We start from the raw sequence: 20,192 nt of genomic DNA, 5'->3' as shown, positions 1-20,192 counted from the left end.
ATGGGAGTGCTTTGGAAGGGAATATACCAGGGCAAACTGATCAAACCCTCTCTGACATGCCTTCAGGTTGTATTCAAGGGAAAGTTTCTCCTGACCGTTCTTATAGCCAGAAGAAATGCAGAAGAAAAAGAAGAAACATGCTGTTAAGGTGAGGCTTCAATGTCTATGGCTGCATTGCCTTTCGGGCACATTGCCTTCATGGACAACATTGATGTAGCAACATCATCTAAAGTTCTTGGCCATACCTCAACATATCACAAATGAAAAGGGAAACTGACTTGCTGAAGTGACATTGTCTGATGAACAGCCACCTACCATCCTCTCCTGAGGAAAGGTGATGGGCTGGAATGTCACTGCAGAACAGCAGAAGTTGAGCAAGGCAATCTCAGATTTCTATACTTATAATTCAAGATCAGAAGCTTACTGCAGACACTGCAGTGCTTGGTCTGTTTTAGAAATGTCTGGTGTGAACAAATGGAATGGATTTTTTTCCCTCAGGGATGTCATCCTAATTCCCTATGCAGCTCCTTTCCCTGGTGGGAAGAACTCACCCTTTTTTTTATTTTTATTTTTTATTTTTTTATTTTTATTTTTTTTCTACCACAGAACTAGCTGCTTTCCAGCTTTCAGAAGGCCATCTCCATGTCATATTCATCCAGGAGTCTGGGGTGAGCTTTCTGTCAGTGCAGAAGACGGGAGAAACTGCTGGAGTTATTTCATTAACTGCATGGAAGTAATGCCAGGGAAGAAACTAAAACTATAAGATGGAAACACTTGCTTTTTTGTGTGTGTGTTGTTATCTACTTTGAGACCAAAATTAACCTTGTGTTCATTGTCAGCCATTAAAGTGGCAAGAGATGGAGGAACACGGGACTACACTGAGCTAGTCTTATGAAGGTGGACAGGTACCTAGTACAGTTTGCAGGTGTGGAAATGTAGGTAATGTAGCTAAGGGAGTACTATATCCAGCTTACCATGGCTATGAAAACTTCACTAAAAACTGACAAGCCTTTAAGGGAAATGTCTTATTTGGAATCAACTGGTCCAACACTTAAAAATTCTTCTTATGAGCTAGGAGCTAGGCTCCATATGAGGGTTAGGGAGTTTGTGAGAACAAGATGTGACCTCTGTCCTTCCTCCTTCCCTTCACTCAGTGTATCTCCTGCTATAAAACAGGAAGTAGAGGTGAATAAGCACATAGAATAACACAATTACATGCTAATGGGAAAAACATGTGCTATACAAGCCATTGAAGAAAAACTGTTCCCACCTTAAAAAGCTATTGGTGTTTGGACATATGAGTAGACATCAGGGAAGAGGTTACATTAAAATGCAGGCAAGTGGGTGGTCAAAGGGCCATAAACTTTTAAAACGGACTTAACTTGCATAAACATTATAAAACACACAACAGGAGTCCCTCTGAAGAGCAGAGAGATGCCTGCTCTGTCCTGCTATTATTTAAGTATACCCTTGGGTCTAGCATAACATCCTGCCTCTTTGCAAGGAGATTCAGGGAAGGGAAGTATCACAAGTTTGCTGAAACCCCAGAGTATTGAAAGCAGTGGGAACTCTGCCCGGCAGAGAACCCATTTTTTGATCCTGAGATACCATGCACCAGCTCTGCCTATTGTTTGAACCTGTGGTAGCATAACTGAGCTCTTTTGAGAGACCCTTTGACTGTGGCATGATGCCATGATGATGATGACCTATGTTTGACAAGGTGCATGGAAGTGCATATGGGAGAAGCTCAGCCTGTTGTCTAGAGCAACAGCTACCCACCTTTTTCCTCGTTAGATATCTGAATGTTTCCAAATGAAAAGCAAAGCTTAAGTTCTTAAGAAACATAAGAGCTGGGAGGAGTCCAACACAACTATAAACAGAATTAATTTTCTGGTTATGTTTCAGAGCCCTCTTAGAAGCTGTTCATAAACCGTCCTGCCTTTTCAGAAATCGCGTGTTGAGAACTCTATCTTTAGTAGCTTTCGAAGCATCTTGTAGAAAACGAAAGGTGAAATTTAACCTTTCCTGTATGAGTCCATGAGAGGGCAGCACAGACCGGCAAGCCTTCGCTAAAGGCTTTCAAGAGGCAGGATGACTTTATTCAGTTGCTCACTAGCTCACTGTGATTTATGTCCAGCAGCTTCAAGTAGAGGAGAAAAAGTCCGTGTAAAAGGACTCGATGGTCCAAAGCACAGCTCCATCCTTCACCCACCTGAAACTAAAATTCAGTTTGTGATTAGCTGGGTACAGGTTTGACAAAGTCAAACCTCATGTGCATGACAGGATCTGCGTCTCACAGACCTGCCAGGGAAGTTCCCATTTAGTTACTGAAACATTAAAAGAGAGTTTCAGGGGAAGTGCTTTGGACAGTACCTACAGTTCTGTCAAAGCAATCAGTTGGTGTGAGATGCCAACCACTCCCTTGCCAAAGTAGAAGCTGTCAACCCAGGAACCCTTTAAATTCACCCAAGGCATGCACACTATTTGTTTCCAACCCAGCTCTCATAAGCACTGCACCAGCCAACACCCCTCTGCTATTAGTCCGTGTTCCTACTGCGGAGACTCTTGCAATGCAACTTTATCTCGGCTGTCCTCCCTCTTCATTTTGGGTGCTCGAACCCTCTGCCAAGGTGGGTTGTGGAGATGCTGAGATAAATCAGACATAGCCTTGAAGTACTTGGCTTACAGCAAGCATGTTGCAAACTGGATAGTGACAGGGAACTGTATGTAGGTGGCAGTGCTCCACTGTCAGCCCACTACAGCCTCCCAGATCAGAAGCAGCTAATGCAGAGGAGGTGAACAGGCTGGATATGGGAGGAATGAGGTAGCCCGAAACACCTTTCAATAATGAGCTGGAACAACTCATGTGAATAAATTTCTTTGTCCCCTTCCAAACAAGCAGTAAAAGTCTCCAAACAAGAGCTCTTCTTTCTACCATATTGCAGCTCCTGACTGACACACAGATTTTTGGAGGAGAGATTTTTAATCACCAGCAACAGCAGTGCAACCATTGGGTCCAGACAGAACAGCTTGTTCCCGGTCTGTTAGATGAAATACAAGTGAAATACCAGAACCAAAGGACTACCACAGTGCCAAGGCCATTCAGGACCTGAGACCACATGCTAGCAGATATATCAGCACTGACATCTGCATTCTTTCAGAGGCAGTAATCCAGAAAGCCCTCAAATTCACAACCAAGAGCAATATGGAGGCACTTTCCAGCAGACCTTCCCAGGACATTGCCAGCCTTTTAAAGGAGCTATCTAAAGCACGAGCAGAAGAATTCTGAGTTCTCAAAAGTCTTTTCTTCTCTCACTTTGCAAGGTCCCAGTGAAACATTTTCCAAGTACACCAAGATTTCTAGCCTCCTGTGAGGCCAGGCTCCTGTTCAGAGTGAGCTAGCCTGCCCTAGATTGTGCTCTCCCTTGGCCAGGTGCCTGTGAGCATATTCTGGTCATCATAGGGAAGACTCCCCTCTAAAACACCCTTAAACTCTTCCTGAGACTGACGTAGGAGAATGCTTGGAGGCAGAAGTAATAGCTTTTACCAGATCAACTAGTAGAGCCACAAAAAGTGTGCAAGAAGGGCACACAAATCCTTCTTCAGGTCTGCAATAAAACAGCAATCGTCAAAGTGAAATGCAAGTCGAAAACATTTGCTTTTAGCAGAGCTTCATATCCACAAGGATAGGCCACTGGAGGGAAAAGGTAGGTTGTAAATGGAGAGAAGAGAGAGTGTTAATAATGAAGAAAATGATAAAGTGACAGTCCACTACAGGAAAGAGGTAGACTTCAATCTGTGGGAACACAAGATCAGTGAGGAAAGGGGAGATCACACTTTATAAAACAGCTCTCCTTGTAGTGTTCTCAACATTTCCATCTAGCAGACTTAGGAGCATTGTTTCCTTTATGGATGTGCTTTTGTGCTGTCCTTCAGCATATGGGCTGAGAGGTTAGAGATGATGTGGCTGTACGATGAGAAGTGCTCCCTGCCTTGTGGTGCAGGGAGCTTGTGAGTCCCCAGGACAGCAGTTGCTTGCTGTATACTTTCCAAGGCTTTCCACTTTGGCCAGATCTACCCATGACTCATTCTTTTCCTCTTTTTAAAGTCATCAGGAGGGTCCGTAACATCCTCTGATGATTTATATGTACTTCACAGCCACTCTGCTGCTGAGGACAACAGCCCAGCCTAGTTAGTCCCTCATGACAGGAGGAGAGCAGAGATAATAACCACCGCTGTTTCCCCATGCCCTTCACTGCCTGGATAAATGCTCAGCCTGAAAGACCCAGCCAAGACAGCCAGTCCCACCAGAGGAAGATGAAGATGAGATTCAAGAGGAAGCCACATCCCTTTTATGTGGCCCATGATACCCCACCCCTGGCGGTCTTCTAGGACAGGCTGGATGGGGTTTTGGGCAACCTGATCTAATGTGTGGCATCCCTGCCCATGACAGGGGGGTTGGAACTAGATAATCTTTAAGGTCCTTTCCAACCCAAATGATTCTATGATTTACTTGCCCTTTTACACCATCATGGGTTTTGTCTGGGGAATGCCACTCTTGCAGGGTTCGGCTCCCCTTCCACATCAGCAGAAACTCCTGCTGGTAGGATGGGCCTGGGGCAGGTTTTGACCTCAGGACTCCTGCAGGCTCCTCTGTGCTTGTTTTATCTTTTGGTCTCTGTGTATAGCAAAAAGTGACATCCAGGTTGCTGAAAGACCTAGGTGGGACGAACAGATCTAAGATGTAGATATTTTGGTCCGGGTTTTTCTTTGCCGAAATTAGCCTCAGAGCTGTGATGAGGCTCTCCTACTAGTTTCCTTCATAGTCTGCAGAATAAAAGAGGCTTCTTTAGGGGACATTCAGATCCCAAATCTATCTCAAGGTACTCAGGAAAGCACCCTGAGGATCTTCCTTGCCAACAGTAATAGCAACTAACACAGATTACCTTTTATAAACCTTCACTGTTTTTCTAAGCTTTCTGGCCAAGACCACTGAGGAATAGAGCCAAAGCAGCTGACTAGGTTGTTAGCAGTAGAATACTGGAATTTAATTTGTTATCACCTATATCCAGATGAGCAAATTTCAATATAAGCTCTAGTCCAAAACTCCCTGGGGAAGCAGTTCCCAGCCTGAACCTAGTTCCTTAGCAGACAAAGCAGCTTCCTCCAACTTGTTTGTCCTTTCCAATTGCTCACTTATGAGAAGGACAAGAAATGATCTGTTTTGAAAGGCTGAAAGTACAGATTTTCATGCAATCACATGATTTTAATAGTTTAGATTCCAGGCAAACACTGAAAATTGCAAGTCATAAAACCAAAATACAGCCATGTATCATTAAAAAAAAAAAAAAAAAAAAAAAAGCTCATGAATAAAACTCTATCATACAAAATCAGAAGAATAAGGTGTAGCCCCCTCTTTTCATGAAATATTAAGAAAACCCAGTCGTTGAGAGTGTGCTTTATACCTCTCTTCTTAGGAATGAGGAGTGCAGTGCCATATTCATGGGTGGGTTGTGCACTGCCAAATGCAGAATACCAGAACTACCAGCATCACAAAGATGCCTGTATCTGGTTTTTCTGTAGCACTCTCCACCGAGGCATCTGAGGCTTTAGAAAGAAGTTACTTTCCACATTCCACCTCACACTAAATATATACATACAGTTCTGCTTTTCACTCTCTGTATTTCCAGGCCTAGATGGAGGGGCTAGCCCATCAACCCAGTGGTTTATCTGAGCCCACTATAATTAGCCCACGGTTGTTGCTAATGGTATGCCATTTGTCTCCCCGCACTCAGCACTGTTTGGTAAACATTTTCTGGGACAGAGCTGCTCTCCCCTGATCTCCCTAGGTGGTGTTCACTTATTTATTCCCCTCACCCTCTCTCAAGATGTATCAGAAGTGTCAGAAGAAAGGGCAAAACCTCGTAAAAGGTGGAAGCAGCTGCAGCACAAGCCATGGCCCGGCCGGCAGGGGAGCAGAGGCAGGAGGCAAGATGCAGACCCCAGGGGCACGGTGGACATCTGCCCCTCGCCCCCTGTGTGGAGGCAGCAGGAGGCAGCCGGCAGGAATTCCCTGCTCCTCCAGGGAGGGCCTGGCACTCGGCCACGGCACGTGGAGGGCTTGGGCGGCCAGATCCAGCCTCAGCCCCCATCCTGGCTGGGGAAGGAAGGTTGAACGGCGGAGTGGGAAGCAGCTGTTCACAGCCCTCCCGGGAATGCGAGAGCAAAGCCGGGTGGCAGGGGCTGGGGTCGGGGCTGTCGGAGTGGCACCCTCAGCAGGAGGTCACCAAGGTGGTGGCTCAGCTCATGGACAGCACCTTCTGCAGTGTGTCGTGGCAGGGATGCTTGGCCTTGCTCCAAGGGTGTCATGCACAGTGGAGGGACATTCACCAGGAATGTCCCCCTCCCTAAGACAAACAGAGTGTGCCTGTCAGATTGAACCTGTGCATGGGCATGGCTGACAGTGCAGCCACACTGTGAGGGATGTAAGTTTTCCTGAGCCCTCTTTGGGATTTCCCTTAAATGTGAGACCTGATCTTTGCATGCAACGTTGCAAATGCAGCTAGGAGCATCCTCAGCTATGGATAGGAGTGGTTTCTTCATGATGCTGGCATGAGGCAGGCACAGAAATGAATCCTGCCAGTGGGGCCACAATCTCCTTTTCCTTTCCGTGTGCTCTCTTCCTCCCCAGCTACCCCCTCTCACACTCTTTCAATCTTAAATCATTATTTCCATGCTATAAAGAAAAGACATTCAAAGGGTGCAGGAAGGTGAAAGGGTGTTCTTAGGGGTTGGGAGCAAGGTCAGTCCATTAGAATTGCCTACAGCATCTATTCAGCATTTATCAGCAGCTTTGTTCTTTCTTTGGGCATTCTCCATCTCCCTCCCAAGCCATATTTTGAAAAACTAAGGCACATTTAATGACAGGCACATTCTCACGTTGCCTTGTCTCCCATAGAGCTCACGGTCATAGTAATAATTCTCCCAAGGAATTTCATTTTCTACCTCTGTCTCATCAAGTGAAACCCCCAACTGCAGTGTCTTCACACACGATTCAGCACTCTGCTTTTAATCTACAGGCAGAAGAGATGTGCACGTACGTGGGTCTATGTGTGCATATGTGTGTAGAAACTACATGCACTTGTATTGTTTCTACACGTCCCTATACACTTGTGACATGACTTTTTGGGAGGGGTGCAGGCATTTGTGATCCTCTATCATTTGCAAATGCAACAGCTTTCAAAAATGTATGTATCTGTCTATACAGACCTGTTGGCATGTTCTCATTTGGACTATGCAAACACAGATGCAGATCTACAGGTAAGGCTGAAGCAGCTGTGGACAGCTTGCTGGGAGTGCCCATGGTGACACCTGGGTTCACATTGAGTGGTTTGTCAGCCACACCACCCTTTCTTGCTCAGGCCAGGTCTCATGTATTCTTTTGATGTTTGTTTTTGACTTGTGAAGGATGCTAAAAATGTGAAGCTCCCATCACCCATCCCGAGCTCACTGTTCAGTAGGTTGGGGTTTGCACCCAGAAATGAGTAACACCAAGCACAAGCAGCTGTCCTTTTGCCAAAGGATTTGATCAAGGCTCCAGTAATAGGAATGATGATTTTCACCAGATTTGGGCTGGAACGTGTGAGGAAAGTGAGAGAAGTGCCTTTCCTGTTGTGTTCCTCAGCCTCAGCCCCTCCTAGTTCATCACAGTCATTATATATGAGTTCTCAATTTTACTTACTCTTCAAAAGACTGAATGAGTTAAAAATCCATAGGGCTCAAGGCAATGCAATGGTCTCCCCGTTTTTCTTGTTGTCCTTAGTGTCTTGCACAATAGCCAACACCTATACTTTTGTTTCTAAAAACATCTTAGGCTAAAGAAAATCAAAATGGCTCCAACCCAAACCACTGTATTTTGCAAGTTTTCCCCATGCAACAAAATTCAATGAAAACACTGATACTCATTTACTCTCTATTCTAGTCAGCGCATTCTTCTTATACCACATTCAAACAACTGTCTGGCAATCCTAATATTTATATTTACTGCCTTAAAATTTGCCTATACTCTTTAAAGTTCAAGTATCTCACACAAGAGTGAGTCATTCATCCACCCTTTTAGAGTACAATGCTAGAAATTCTTTAAGCTTTCTGTTTTCAGCAGGACAACATTCCGATACAATCAGAGAATCGCGGAGACACCCTCTGGTCCCACAGGAGCCAGGGAACAGGTTTGGCTAGGAAAAAAAGAAAAAAAAAAAAAAAAAAAAGTTTTCCTCATGTGATGGGCACCCTACCAATCACACACGGCTCTTCTCAAGCAACCTGGGCTCTTTAAAGACCAGCCAAGGCAGGAGAAAGGGGGCTTTTTTTTTGGCTGGACAGGTGTGTCTGGTTTTCTGCTGGGAAACATCACCGGGAGAGAGGGGTGAGTACTTGGCTTTGGTCACCGTCTTCTTCTTCATGAGGCAAATCAACAAGAAGCATCTGATACAAGAAAACAGGCTTTTATGTTAAATGATTTTAATTTCAAACCCTGGGCTGTGTTTAGTATGTGGGAGGCTGGTACCTGGATGAGGTTAACTGCAGATGATTATTAAGCATTTTGTTTTTTTCTTCTACCGCAGGCTGTGTCTTCTATATGGCTGTTTTAATTTGTATCATATTTTTTTCTCCTAAAGACTAGGGAGGAGGAAATGGGAAAATTAGATCTGTTGCCAACATGTTTGAGTGTCAAAAAAAAAAAAAATCATCACAGAGAAAGACAAATCCTGTAATTCCCCCTCACTTGTGAAAATAGAAAAGTATATATATATAAAAAAAAACAACTCTTGTTTTGGCTCTGCTGAACTAATGAGGGAGAGAGGAAAAAACTACCTCCTAGCTCTATTTCCGAGGTAATTATGCCTGATGATGATTTAGCAGCCGCTTCACTGTTCACATAGGCTTCATTTCATAGCGATCTCTCTTGAAAGGAAACTTAATTAGTCTATGACCCCTGCTTGATGCTGAGCTTTGTTTTTGCTTTATATTTCTCCCCTGGTAGCATAAAATAACTGGCTGGCTCTTCATTTTCTCGGAGTGGCTGGATCCTGGCAAGCAAGCTGCTCTCTGCCAGGGGTGGCTGCCTTTCACTGGCAGGTGGAGTGACGGGAGAGGTTCAGTGGGGCAGGAGGATCGTGTGTGTGTGTGTGTGTGTGTGCTGTAAATCTTTGCCTCAAAATAAATAAATGACTAATCGACACTTGTAAAACATCCGCCTTTGCAGCAGCAGGGTCCAAAAGATTCATCAATAAAATATTTAATTGCCTCCTCTTAAAGACAGTATAACTCTGCAGATTTCCCAAACGCTTTGAAACTGCCTTTCTTTTTAAGTCCCTTGGGGGCTTATAAAAAGAAAAATTTCAGAAAATAATAATAACAACAGCAATCATGATAATTAATAATTATGAAGTTGGTTTATTCAAGCCTTGCTGCACGGGACACCCTAGTGGGTTGGGCAGGTTTACGCCTTGCCTGGGGCATCCTACAGCACCTGCACTGCTCCCCTGATGGCTCCCCCTCGCCAGCTTCCCTCGCTTGGCACCCCACCACGGGTGTTTTGCTCGTGCTTGTAGAGACAGGCCTGGGAAAGCCAGAGGGGTAGGACGAGGTGAAGGGCAGGGCAGGGCCCCCAGGCAAGGATGAGGTTTCAGCGGCTGAAAGGCTGGGTTTGTTTAGTTGTGCTCAAGTGCTTCCAAGCCTTTCGGCTGAGGCATCTGGAGGCTGCAGAATCCATGGGAAACAGTACAAACGCACCCCTTGTACAAGGGGAGAAGAATGCCACGTAGAGTGCAGGCATGATGAAACCCAGGGAGGTGGCAGAGGGTGAGGTGAAGTCCTGTGGGGCCCAGCTACAGTGCTCAGACACCATCCCCACTCCTCTTGCCACCCTCCAAGGGTGCTGCTTTGTGCCGGCCCCTGCGTTCCAGGCCAGGAGGGACACAGGGGTGTCATGGGTGTCATGCTCGTGATGGTGGGCAACAGTTTGAGCACCCCCAGCTGCTGCCCATGGTGTGAGGGGCTGGGGTTCATCTTGGCCAAGCTCCCTGCAGGCTTCCCAGGACCACGTCCAGCTGGTTTTTAAATATCTCCAAGGAGGGAAACTCCATAATTCTGTTTGCAAGGAGGACCTAGGGCTTCACAAGGTCTGGGGTGAGTCTGTTTGCTTCCACAAAGAGTGTTGGCTCTTTGTGGAAGCAAATGATGCTCACAGAAGAGGTTCTGGACATCCTTTTGGCTATGGTGCTGTGACTCCACCATGAGAATTGGCACAGAACACATGGCAAGCAGAACAGGACCCACTTCTACATGAAGCAATGCCAAACCAATTCTTACCCCTGGGCTTTTTTGGCTAAAGATGGAGTAGAAATAGTCTAAAGCAGAGGGCATTCATCTGTAAGGCTACTGAAATCCTGTCTCAGTCTGTAAAAATAGGGTGTAGAGGTTTCAAAAATTCAGTCAGAGCAATGCGTGTTAGTTGATCCATAACAGGCTGAGTCCTCCCTGTATCAAGGCACTGCTGCCAGCAGGAATTTGTTTGAAAGTCTGTATGGGATTAGTCATGGCAGAATCAATGGCAGAAGCCTGACTTTTCAGAAAGGAGCCTGGAGAGGATAAGGGAGAAGCTGCAGTCTGTGTTGTGGCCAGGTGTAGGAAGGGGAAGAATGAGGTGCTGCAGGAGGCCTGTGGGTTTTTGTGGTGCAATGGGAGCAACAGAAACCTTTCCAGAGCTCCTTGGAGCATGGAGCAAAGCCTATGGTAGTGATAACTGAAAAGCTGAGACCTTGAAGTGTCACAGCTAACCTGCAAGGTGGGATGGGATGTGATAAGGAACATCGGATCCGTGCAAGCTCACAGCTGAAATCGCAGGACCTTGCCCCCGTCTTGTGTCACAGGTAGAGGTTTTGGATATGTTTTGGAAAACAGTTGCAGCTGAAGCTCCTGTCTCTTTAGGGGTTTCTCTGGAGCACCAGGAAAGTGTCTCTGGGTTGTAAAGCTTTCCTTAGCCAGCCCACGCAGAAGGCTTCCCTTGTTCCGAAATTTCTGTCCGCAGGCACGAGCTGCTGGCGCCTGTCTCTCTGGGAGGTGGGAGGAGGACTGCCTGCCAGCATCACTCCCAGGGGATGGTGGCGAGTCATGCCTGCATGCAGCCTGCCTTGGGCAAGGCAGCACAGGTTTGTCTCATGCCTCTGCAGTCATGCACCTGACCCCAGTGCTGTGCTCTTGCTTAATGCTACTTAATTCTGAGGGACAAGGAACAGGCAGGGTGGGAAGTCACAGATCTCCTGCAGCTTCTTTTAGGTGACCAACCCCATACAGGGTTTGAAATGAAGTCCTAAGATTCTGGAAAGCCTTAGGTTGTCTAGATTTTTGGCACTTTCCAGTTGATATCTGTGTGGTAGTGATCATTCCCAGCTTTCCTCCCAGCTGCAGCATTCTAGGAGATGGGTTTACATCAGGAGAAGAGATCCTCTTTCTGGGGCTGGTGTGCCTGCAGTAATACCTGGCCAAAGTGAGGCAAGAGGAAGCCAGGTCCTATCTACAAGGAGAAATCCAGGTTGTAGGGAGGCAAGCGTGTGGACTGGGTGGAGAGTCCAAGTGCAAGGGTCTCCAAACAGGTGGCTAGTTAACAAAAACGAAGTAGCTGAGCTGTGCCCTTGGGCAGCCAAGAGCAAGACAGGTCTAGTTTTCTTCAGTCTGAGTGCTGTTGTTATGCTGCAGGAGTGTCTGTAGCAGAGAAGGGGAGGATAAAGACTTTTCTGTAGTGTTAAGGAAAGGGTTGTGACTTTGTTAACCACACTTGGTGTGATCTGTCATGCTAGCCACATGGCACACTCAACCCAGCTCTCTGCATGGCAGCTGGAGCAGACCTGCTTTTTCACATGTTAGTCAGAGTTCACGCACCTGCCTTCAAGCAGGGAAGATTTCCTTGCTTTTTGGACTGTGCCCTGACTTGTGATGTCTTTTAGCTGGCAATAACTAAAGGCTTTTCTAAAATCCCTGGAGTTTGATCAAGGATTAAGGCGGGGGTTTCTACAGCTTTCAGATATTTGGAGAACTAGTCTGTCTCGGGTTTGTCAGGGTCTGCAGTATTATACTGCAGACCACATGTGGCCAAGCATTGCCCAGACCTCTGAGGCAGTTGGTGTGACTCCTGGACACGCTGGCTGGCTAACAAATTTGCAAGTTTGGCAGCTTCAGGTTGATCTCATAAAACTGCCATTTTCAGATCCAGAGCTGTACAGCTTCAGATGTATTGTGCCAGCCTCCGACCAGCTGGCTGGGAATATAAGAATGACTTCTTACCTGGGAAAAAAATGGCTACTCATGCTATCTTGGGGAAACAGTTGGGGAATTCCTGGGGAATCCCAAAAGTTTTTTGAAGAATTGCAGATTTGGTCACCCCAGGAACAGAGGGCAGGAGTGCTGGTACTCCATCAGGGGAGGAGTTCAAGCTGCTTTTTCCTTTGCCAGCTTAAGTTGGGCCCACTTTAACCTTCCGTTCATGGCGTGTATTTTTCTAACCACCCAATAAAAGCAGCTGTCTTGGGGTTGGGGTTATTCTTCCTCCCCCTCGCCATGCACACACGCACTCTGTCTCTTTGAAACAAGGACTTCACCAGCACTGGAATTTGGGCTTGTTTCTCCCAGAGGCCTCACACCTCTGACTAGTGCCTTTACGCTGCTCTCTCTGGAGGGGGATGAATCCAAGGTGGGGCGCCTGGGCCCAGCCTGCAGGATGTAGCGCTCTCAGGAATTTGGTGGGAATGCTGCTTGGCCTGGCTCCCGTGAGCCAGCTGCAGCCTGAGCAGCTCCATCCCTCACACCTGACTGGGGACGGGGGCCCTGGCTTCACTTCCTGGCATGGGTGGGAGAGGGAACCACCCTTAGCAAGGTGCTGCCAAGCCCTGCGGTGCCAGCATGTGTGTGACAGAGCTATACCACTGCAGTTACCAGCATGGTCCCGTGCTGGTGCTGGCCGAGAGGATGGATGGCATGCCCTAGGATAAAGCTGGCTCCTTTGAAGGAGGAGCAACATGAGATCTCTGAACTCATCCCTTATCCACCCTGGTGGGTGCTGTTGTGTCTGTGAAAACCTATCCAAAAAGCGAGCTGAAGCCACTGGCTGTGCACAGAGTTACCCCAGTCTTGTATAGCTCAGCTGTCAGGGAGAGTACGAGTTACCAGCTTCACACCTAGGGAAGTTTTTCCTCTGGAGGGGGGCTACAGAAAGGCTGGCAGGTTCTGTCTATCCTTTTCCAAAGGGTAATTTCCATTTCTGAATGAATCTATTGTATCTGACTAATTGATGACTGTTTTTCTTTTTTATTTTTTTTTATTTTTTTTTATTTTTTTCTCAGGTTGCATGAAGAGCTAAAGATGGCAAAAACTGAAAATGGCGTCCGCATCTTTCAGGGTTTATTAATCCTGGGGAATGTGGTCATTGGGGTAAGTGAAGTGGGACAGGGGTGGGTGGGTGGTGGCTTCCTTCCAGTATGACACTTTTTGAAACAGCATTTTCCAGCCACGAAATCCCTCTTCCCATGTGAAGTCCACCTATAAACAGAGCAGTACAGTGTGAGAGGTAAAGAAGAGCTGCACTGGCTGGTCTTTTGGGTAGGGAGGGGACAACAAGGGACAGCAGAGGCTGATCCACAAGACCATCATAAGTTCTAGAGGAACAGCCCTTGCTGATGACCAACATCTTTCCAACCAGCTCCTTCTATATAGTGAGGGAAAATTTGTGTTAATTCTTTCTTAACATGCTCAAGTTCTAGGCCTAACATTTCAGGTCTAAGCAGGGTGAGTTCAACTTGCAATCCTTGTGTTAAGGCACAGTAAAAGAGGTTGTAGAGTTTGACAGAGGAGGAATTGAGGAGCTCCTGTTGGGCAGGAGGGTGAAAGAAACAAATGCAGTCTGCTTCATTTTGTGACTTTGTTATTTCTTTGGGGATGCTTAATTTAATGGATTTTCCCAACTTTTACTTCTCAGATGTGTGGTATTGCCCTGACAGCGGAGTGCATCTACTTTGTGTCCGATCCCCATGGTCTCTACCCTCTGCTGGAAGCCACAGAAAATGACGACATTTATGCTGCTGCCTGGATTGGCATCTTTGTTGGCTTTGCACTCCTTGCTCTGTCTATCCTTGGCATCGTAGGAGTTATTAAGTCCAACAGGACTTTGCTGCTGGTGGTAAGCGTAGCAAAGTTTGTCCATTGATTCCTGACAAACTGAAAAAAAATGCTGGTTTAGGTTCCCTGATCACCTTGATAATCACCCACCAAGCAAAGAAAGCTTTTATTAGTGAAGATGAGCCAAAGGTTCTTCTCCACCATGGCTGTGTTCTTCCACAAGGTAATACCTGTGAGGACACACACATGACAAACTCCCAAACCAGGATGAGGGAATTAAGAGTGATAGCCACAATGGGGGTTTAAACTCATGGGCTTGACCCTAACCTTGCCCTGAAGCCATGCAGAAACACTTGTGCAATCACATGCAGCTGAGATGTGGTTTAGAATCTTGTTTCTCCCCACCCCCTGCTGCCTTTCAGCTGTCATGTACCATTCAGTTTAGGAGCTGATAAGTAATGACTGCTTTACAAGGCATTAGTATGTGTTACTATACCAAATATGGGTGCAACTGACAACATTATACATCGGCAAGCAAGCAGGAATTACAAGGGTGAGGACAGAGAGCTTTGGATAATCCAAAGACAATGTTAAGACGAGAACAAAACTCTATATAATTTCTTACTTAGTCCTTCAGATTGACAGTGGTGAACTTAATTGGTGCTTGCATTATGGAAGGGTAGAGCTGAAAACTATGCAATCAGCTCTCTCTTGAATTAATGTAGGATGGCAGGGTGTCCATTTTAAACAGGAGACACTTAGAGATCTGAGCTCTTGTGCCAGAGAATTTGCTAAAAACAGCTGATGGAAGAGAATTTCTGAATTTTAGTGTCTTGGCTGAAACCCAAGGCTGTGGTATAAGAGACAACAGAGAGTACAAGGGGCAGAAGCTGGGGTAAGAAGAAAACCAACGCCTTGAATCTGAGAAAAAATAAATAAAAATAGAAAATGTGAGAGGAGAAATAGAGACATGAGAACTGCAAAGGGAATATGGAAAAGGCTGAAAGGAGTTGTGCTAAGAGAAGAGAAACAGGTGAGATTTTCTCTTGAAGATCAGTTTTCATGAAGGATCTTTGCTTACAGAGTAAGATTGCTGAGGAAATCTGATGATGCTGGGGAAATCCTGAGATCAGGAGGATCTGATCAACCCATTAAATTGCACCATCCATTTCCCTAAAGTACAGGCTCTCCTGCTAGAATTGAATGGCTTCTTGCTGAAAAGCTTTTAGCTTGCAAACGGAAGTGAAAGGAGGAGATGTGGCACAAACATAATTTGCCAATGAAATACAGCGATGAAAATGGCTAATGTTATCCTAGGGCATATCATCCAAAGTATTCTCCATAAAGACAGGGTGGCATTAATGTCATTCAATGAGGTTCTGATAAAATTACATCTGTGAGATGGAGTACAATTCTCATCGCTTACCTTCAGGAAAGCAGGTTGCAAACTGAAACAAGCACAGAGAAGGGTTACATGAATGTTTAGAGGAGAAGGCTGGGGAGACTAGGATAGTCTGGCTTCTTCTGGCTTGAACAGGAGTCAGGGCTTAATCTTGAAAAACACAGGACTGGAAGAAACTGCTTAACTAAGCCAATTCTGCTCTCTCTCTCCCACAGTATATTATTCTGATGCTGATCACTTTTGCATTTGAAATGGCTTCTTGCATCACGGCAGCAACTCACCGAGACTTTGTGAGTATTGCTTTCCTCATGTATTCATGCAGCCACATCAGAAAATGTTGCATTTCTACAGCACGCTGCCTCCTGTTCAGTAGAGTAAATGGCCTGTGTGGTGGTACACTGTAAGCTCAAAGGACTACTGCTGAGATACATTAAGACCCAACAAGGGAAGCCTTCAGCGTCATTATTCTAATGAAGGAAATGTCTTTGTTGTTTTTAACATAGTTTTGTTATTTTTTATACTTTAAAATGTTTATAACCTTGCATCTAATGAAATAATAGCGTGGGTTAGCTGAATCATCAATACAGTGTTTAGTCTTTCAGCTACAGGCTGATTAATCTATCATACATACAGAAGACACATCTTCATCACTGCCACAGGCAGTGTTACTAGTGAGGGAAAGATTACGTGGGTAACTGCAGATATTGGTGGGGGGAAATGACCTGTGGCACTTCAGCACCAAGCAGCATATCAAGTGTAAGCTATAGCTTCTGCACATCTCCTGTAATCTGACATCTGGAGGGACCTGCTCGAGAGTCATGCTCAAGATCTATGTTTTTGTTGCTCCTGCTCCTTCAGTCTGGCTCGTTACCCTCCTCTGTGTAAAACTGGGAGGGGGAAATCTTCATTCCTCTTCTCTATCAGGACACTGACATAAGCAAACAAACCCACCCCAAATAACCCCATATTTGCTTTACATGGCCACTTAATTACATAGTTCTTTCATTATTATTTTTTAATTATTTTTTTTTTCCTGCAGCTCACACCAAATCTCTTCCTGAAGCAGATGCTAGAGAGGTATAAGAAGCCAGATGCAGACAATAACAATGACAAATGGATGAGTGAAGGGGTCACAAAAACATGGGATAATCTCATGGTTCAGGTAATAATAACACTGAAAATGCTTGTTAATAACTAAATGCCCTGCAGCTCTGGAATTTCAAGTCCTCCTTGGGGCCACTCACTAATAAAGAGGACAGTATCTGACTTGAACCTTAGATGAAGTCCTGCCACACTCCCTATTTCACTCGTTTATCAGATGGCAGACTGTCAAAGGCAGTAACTTCAAGAATCTTTCCCATAAAATCATGGTTAATGACTAACCAGCCATGTGCAGGGTCCAGTCTTGTGCAGGGCCGTGATCTTGGCTGTTGAAGACTGTTCCCTTCTCTCCCCCCACAGAACCAGTGCTGCGGAGTGCAGGGGCCCTCCGACTGGCAGGAGTACACCTCTGCCTTCCGCTTGACACACAGTGATGCTGACTTCCCTTGGCCACACAATTGCTGCGTCTTGGATTCTCGAGGGTTTCCCATCAATCTTGATGGCTGCAAACTTGGAGTCCCTGGCTTCTATAACAGCAACGTAAGGTTTTCTCTGCTTTTCCAATTAACTTGTGTTGGTCAAAGGCGCCTTGATGGAAGGGAAGGAAACAAGAAATAGCCTTCCTCCTCTTCTGTAAGCTACAGGTGTTGAAAAGGTTTCTGGAGGAGAAGCAATGCCTGTAGGGTCCTCGTCATGTTGAACACAAGACAGATTGTGAAAAAGGCATTTCTGATAAAATATTATTTAGAAAACTCTTCCAGTGCCAACAATGGCATTTTCTACCTGCAGGTGGACAGCAGCTAAACCAAACTTAACCCAAAGATACAACATGAGTGAGCAAGTCAGCAGTTCTCCTCTTGAAGGCAGTTGCCATAACCAAGAGAGAACAGGTGTCAGGGGAGGATGAAGAGGCTGTCCTCTGGCATGGTGCCCCAGGAAATGAATAGTAGGGCATCTCTGAAAAGTGGAAGTTGTTTCCTGTGGGGAGATCCTGTTATTGAGTGCACCACATGCTGAGTTTTTCAGTAGACCAGCTTCTCCTGTTCGGACAGATTGCTGGGTCATGAGCTAACAGGCATTTCTATAGGGTGTTCAAGTTTCTAAATTTGCCTACACCTTCTTAATTATGGAGGCCATCTCTTTGCTGAATGTTTGGTTGCATATGTTTATTTGGCATGTGGATGGCACAGAGGATTGTCCTTGAAGTGTTTAGGATGGGTCTACTTTGTATTTGGAGCTAGAAACAGGTAGGCAGCCTGCAAGTTGTCAATATGCAGTTCAGTTCTGGCTTGTCTTCCTGAGTTACCCAAATTAAAATGGGAGAGGAGCATGCCACTTGACCCTCTCTTAGAGGTGGATGACCTTAGCAGTAAAAGCTCAAAGCTGGTGTTGATATAGGCATGGTTGTCTTACAGGGTTGTTATGCTGCTATTTCTGGGCCAATGAACAGACAAGCCTGGGGCGTTGCCTGGTTTGGTTTTGCCATCCTCTGCTGGACTGTGAGTACTTAATATCTGCTTTTATTTCCGCTTCTCTTTCCTTGCTATCCCACACCCAGTTGGGTGGAGGTAGATGATGGCTGACACATTTTTAAAAAATCTTTAGATGATGGTTATTTATTTGTCACCAATCTGCTTGTAGCCAGATCCACTAACAGGGCTACATTCAGAAGTTCCCCTCCATCCTGGCTCCCACACTCAAAGAGCTAAACAGCCTGCCAGCCTGCTGTGGCTTGCTGCCATCTCAGTAATACAGCGCAGCAAACACAATGTGCAGATACTTTTTTTAAAGGGCGTTGGATCATCTGAACTGCAATCACAACAGATAATCCAGTATCTGGTTCAAAGACTTTGCATTAGTGTTTCAGGTGCTCTGGGTTCATCAGCTTCACAACAGATAACCCCCAGTGAGCTGAGTGATGAAGTCAAATAGTTACATCTGCACATATCTTCTTTCTTTCTTTAAGCTTCTTGTGCCTGAATGGACTTTGTTTATCAAAGTCCATTGTTGCTCTCTTCTACCAGTAGGACTACATGGGACTCGGGGGAGAGGTGTGGATAAAGAAAGGGGAGTAGAGAGACTTAGTAGTCTTGTCTTTTCAGTTCTTTGTCCTCCTTGGTACCATGTTCTACTGGAGCAGAATCGAATACTGAAGGCCTGGTGTCCTCAGCGTTGTCCTGAAGCACTCCGTGAAACTGCATTCATTCATCTCCTGCTCCATGCTCCTTGTGCCACTGAGGATTTGAAGTTTCCCCATTACCTCTCCCATATTACTTTTGCCCATCCGAAAGCTTGACACACTGAGTTGATCCTTCCAGGAAAGAACCTTCTTGTTCCTTCTTTGCCCCTTGTTCTGCCTCCTGGCTGAGGTACAGTCCTTCTGCTGTTCAAGAAATCTTTGGAGCCTAAGATAATAAATGATATGATTTGTTCTGTGATGACATCAGAGAGGAAAATGCCCAGATATGCTTGCTCCAGAAAAGTCTCTCCCTAAAACTAGGCTGAGTGTAAATCATAATGCTAAAGGCTCTGGCAAGGACTGTGTGAGCAAAGCTGTAACCTCCCGTGACCAATAAAGACGGATGCTGCAAGGGAGAAGACTGCAGAACTCTCTAATATATTTCATCTTTCAACTTCTGTTCCTGGTCTCTGTCACCCCGTGCCTTCAAGTAAAGCAGATTTTCTTAGAGTTTAAGTGTGTCAGCAGTAAAGACGTATCACAGATAAAAAGTCTGTTGCTAGTCAGGCCCAACAAAAGGCTAGCTCACTCCTCTGCAATACGCTGCCTGTATTCAGGCCTACCTCCTGTCACTGATGAAACTGCTGCCTGTTCTCCTGCCTTCAGAAGTGCCAGTTCATGAAAAGCTCCTCTTGCTAGCGAGTGACTCCACCAAAATCTGCATGTACTTCACAGAAGATTTCACTAGAATTTGTGCAGAATACAAGGGGCCCTGTGCCATAGTTGGCTTTGTGAAAGTGGGAGTCCCACACCCCTAGATCACTGTGCTTCTTGTGTCAGCTACCTACGGGTACATGGTCATGTATCCTGTCTACTCCTCCTCCCACATCCCCAGACAAGGTAGGACAGGCATCAAATAATGCCAACAATCTTGAGAAAAATGCCAGCAAGGTCCTTACTGAGCCAAGTCCGGTTGCTGCATCAACAGTAACAAATCTCACTCAGTTCAATAGTGGCAGTTTACTTAGGCCCAGACTGACCTGGTGTCTTTCCTAGTGGATGCTTCAGTTACATGTGTTATGTAAACGTGCTCCCATGTAGAGCATTTTAAGGTGAAGCCTCTTCCCAAGGTGTTCTGGCTCAGGTTGTGACAGCTTGCCAGCTGCTGTGATGCCTTGTTTTTTGTATATGTGCCAAAATGCTAATTAAAAAGAAGAGGAAGTGAAATTTTCCTTTTGCTCGTGATTCTGTATTTGGGAAGGGGAAATGATGAAGGCCTGTATCTGGGACATCCTGGGCAGTGCAAGGTAAAGCCTTGTAGTCCTGTAAGCTCATCCT

The 20,192-nt window shown here is 45.7% G+C and overlaps 1 protein-coding gene across 1 annotated transcript; it reads left to right on the top strand.

The window, feature by feature from the left end:
• The first annotated feature begins 13,408 nt into the window (after positions 1-13,408).
• On the top strand, positions 13,409-20,192 carry UPK1B (uroplakin 1B). The gene is made up of 7 exons (XM_035316046.1): positions 13,409-13,488; positions 14,033-14,233; positions 15,790-15,864; positions 16,614-16,736; positions 17,036-17,215; positions 18,091-18,174; positions 18,778-20,192. Exons 1-7 carry the CDS (start codon positions 13,420-13,422, stop codon positions 18,826-18,828), a joined length of 783 nt encoding a protein of 260 aa, XP_035171937.1. The 5' UTR covers positions 13,409-13,419; the 3' UTR covers positions 18,829-20,192.

The sequence above is a fragment of the Oxyura jamaicensis genome, chromosome 1, assembly GCF_011077185.1.
Source record: "Oxyura jamaicensis isolate SHBP4307 breed ruddy duck chromosome 1, BPBGC_Ojam_1.0, whole genome shotgun sequence".
Classification (NCBI taxonomy): domain Eukaryota; kingdom Metazoa; phylum Chordata; class Aves; order Anseriformes; family Anatidae; genus Oxyura; species Oxyura jamaicensis.
This window is presented reverse-complemented; position numbering and strand designations above follow the sequence as displayed.

Bases quoted from the DNA above. Each gene is read 5' to 3' on its own strand.
- UPK1B (XM_035316046.1), top strand. From the start codon at position 13,420: ATGGCAAAAACTGAAAATGGCGTCCGCATCTTTCAGGGTTTATTAATC. The intron at 13,489-14,032 runs GTAAGTGAAGTG...TTTACTTCTCAG, and splicing joins TGGGGAATGTGGTCATTGGG to ATGTGTGGTATTGCCCTGAC. The intron at 17,216-18,090 runs GTAAGGTTTTCT...GTTGTCTTACAG, and splicing joins CTGGCTTCTATAACAGCAAC to GGTTGTTATGCTGCTATTTC.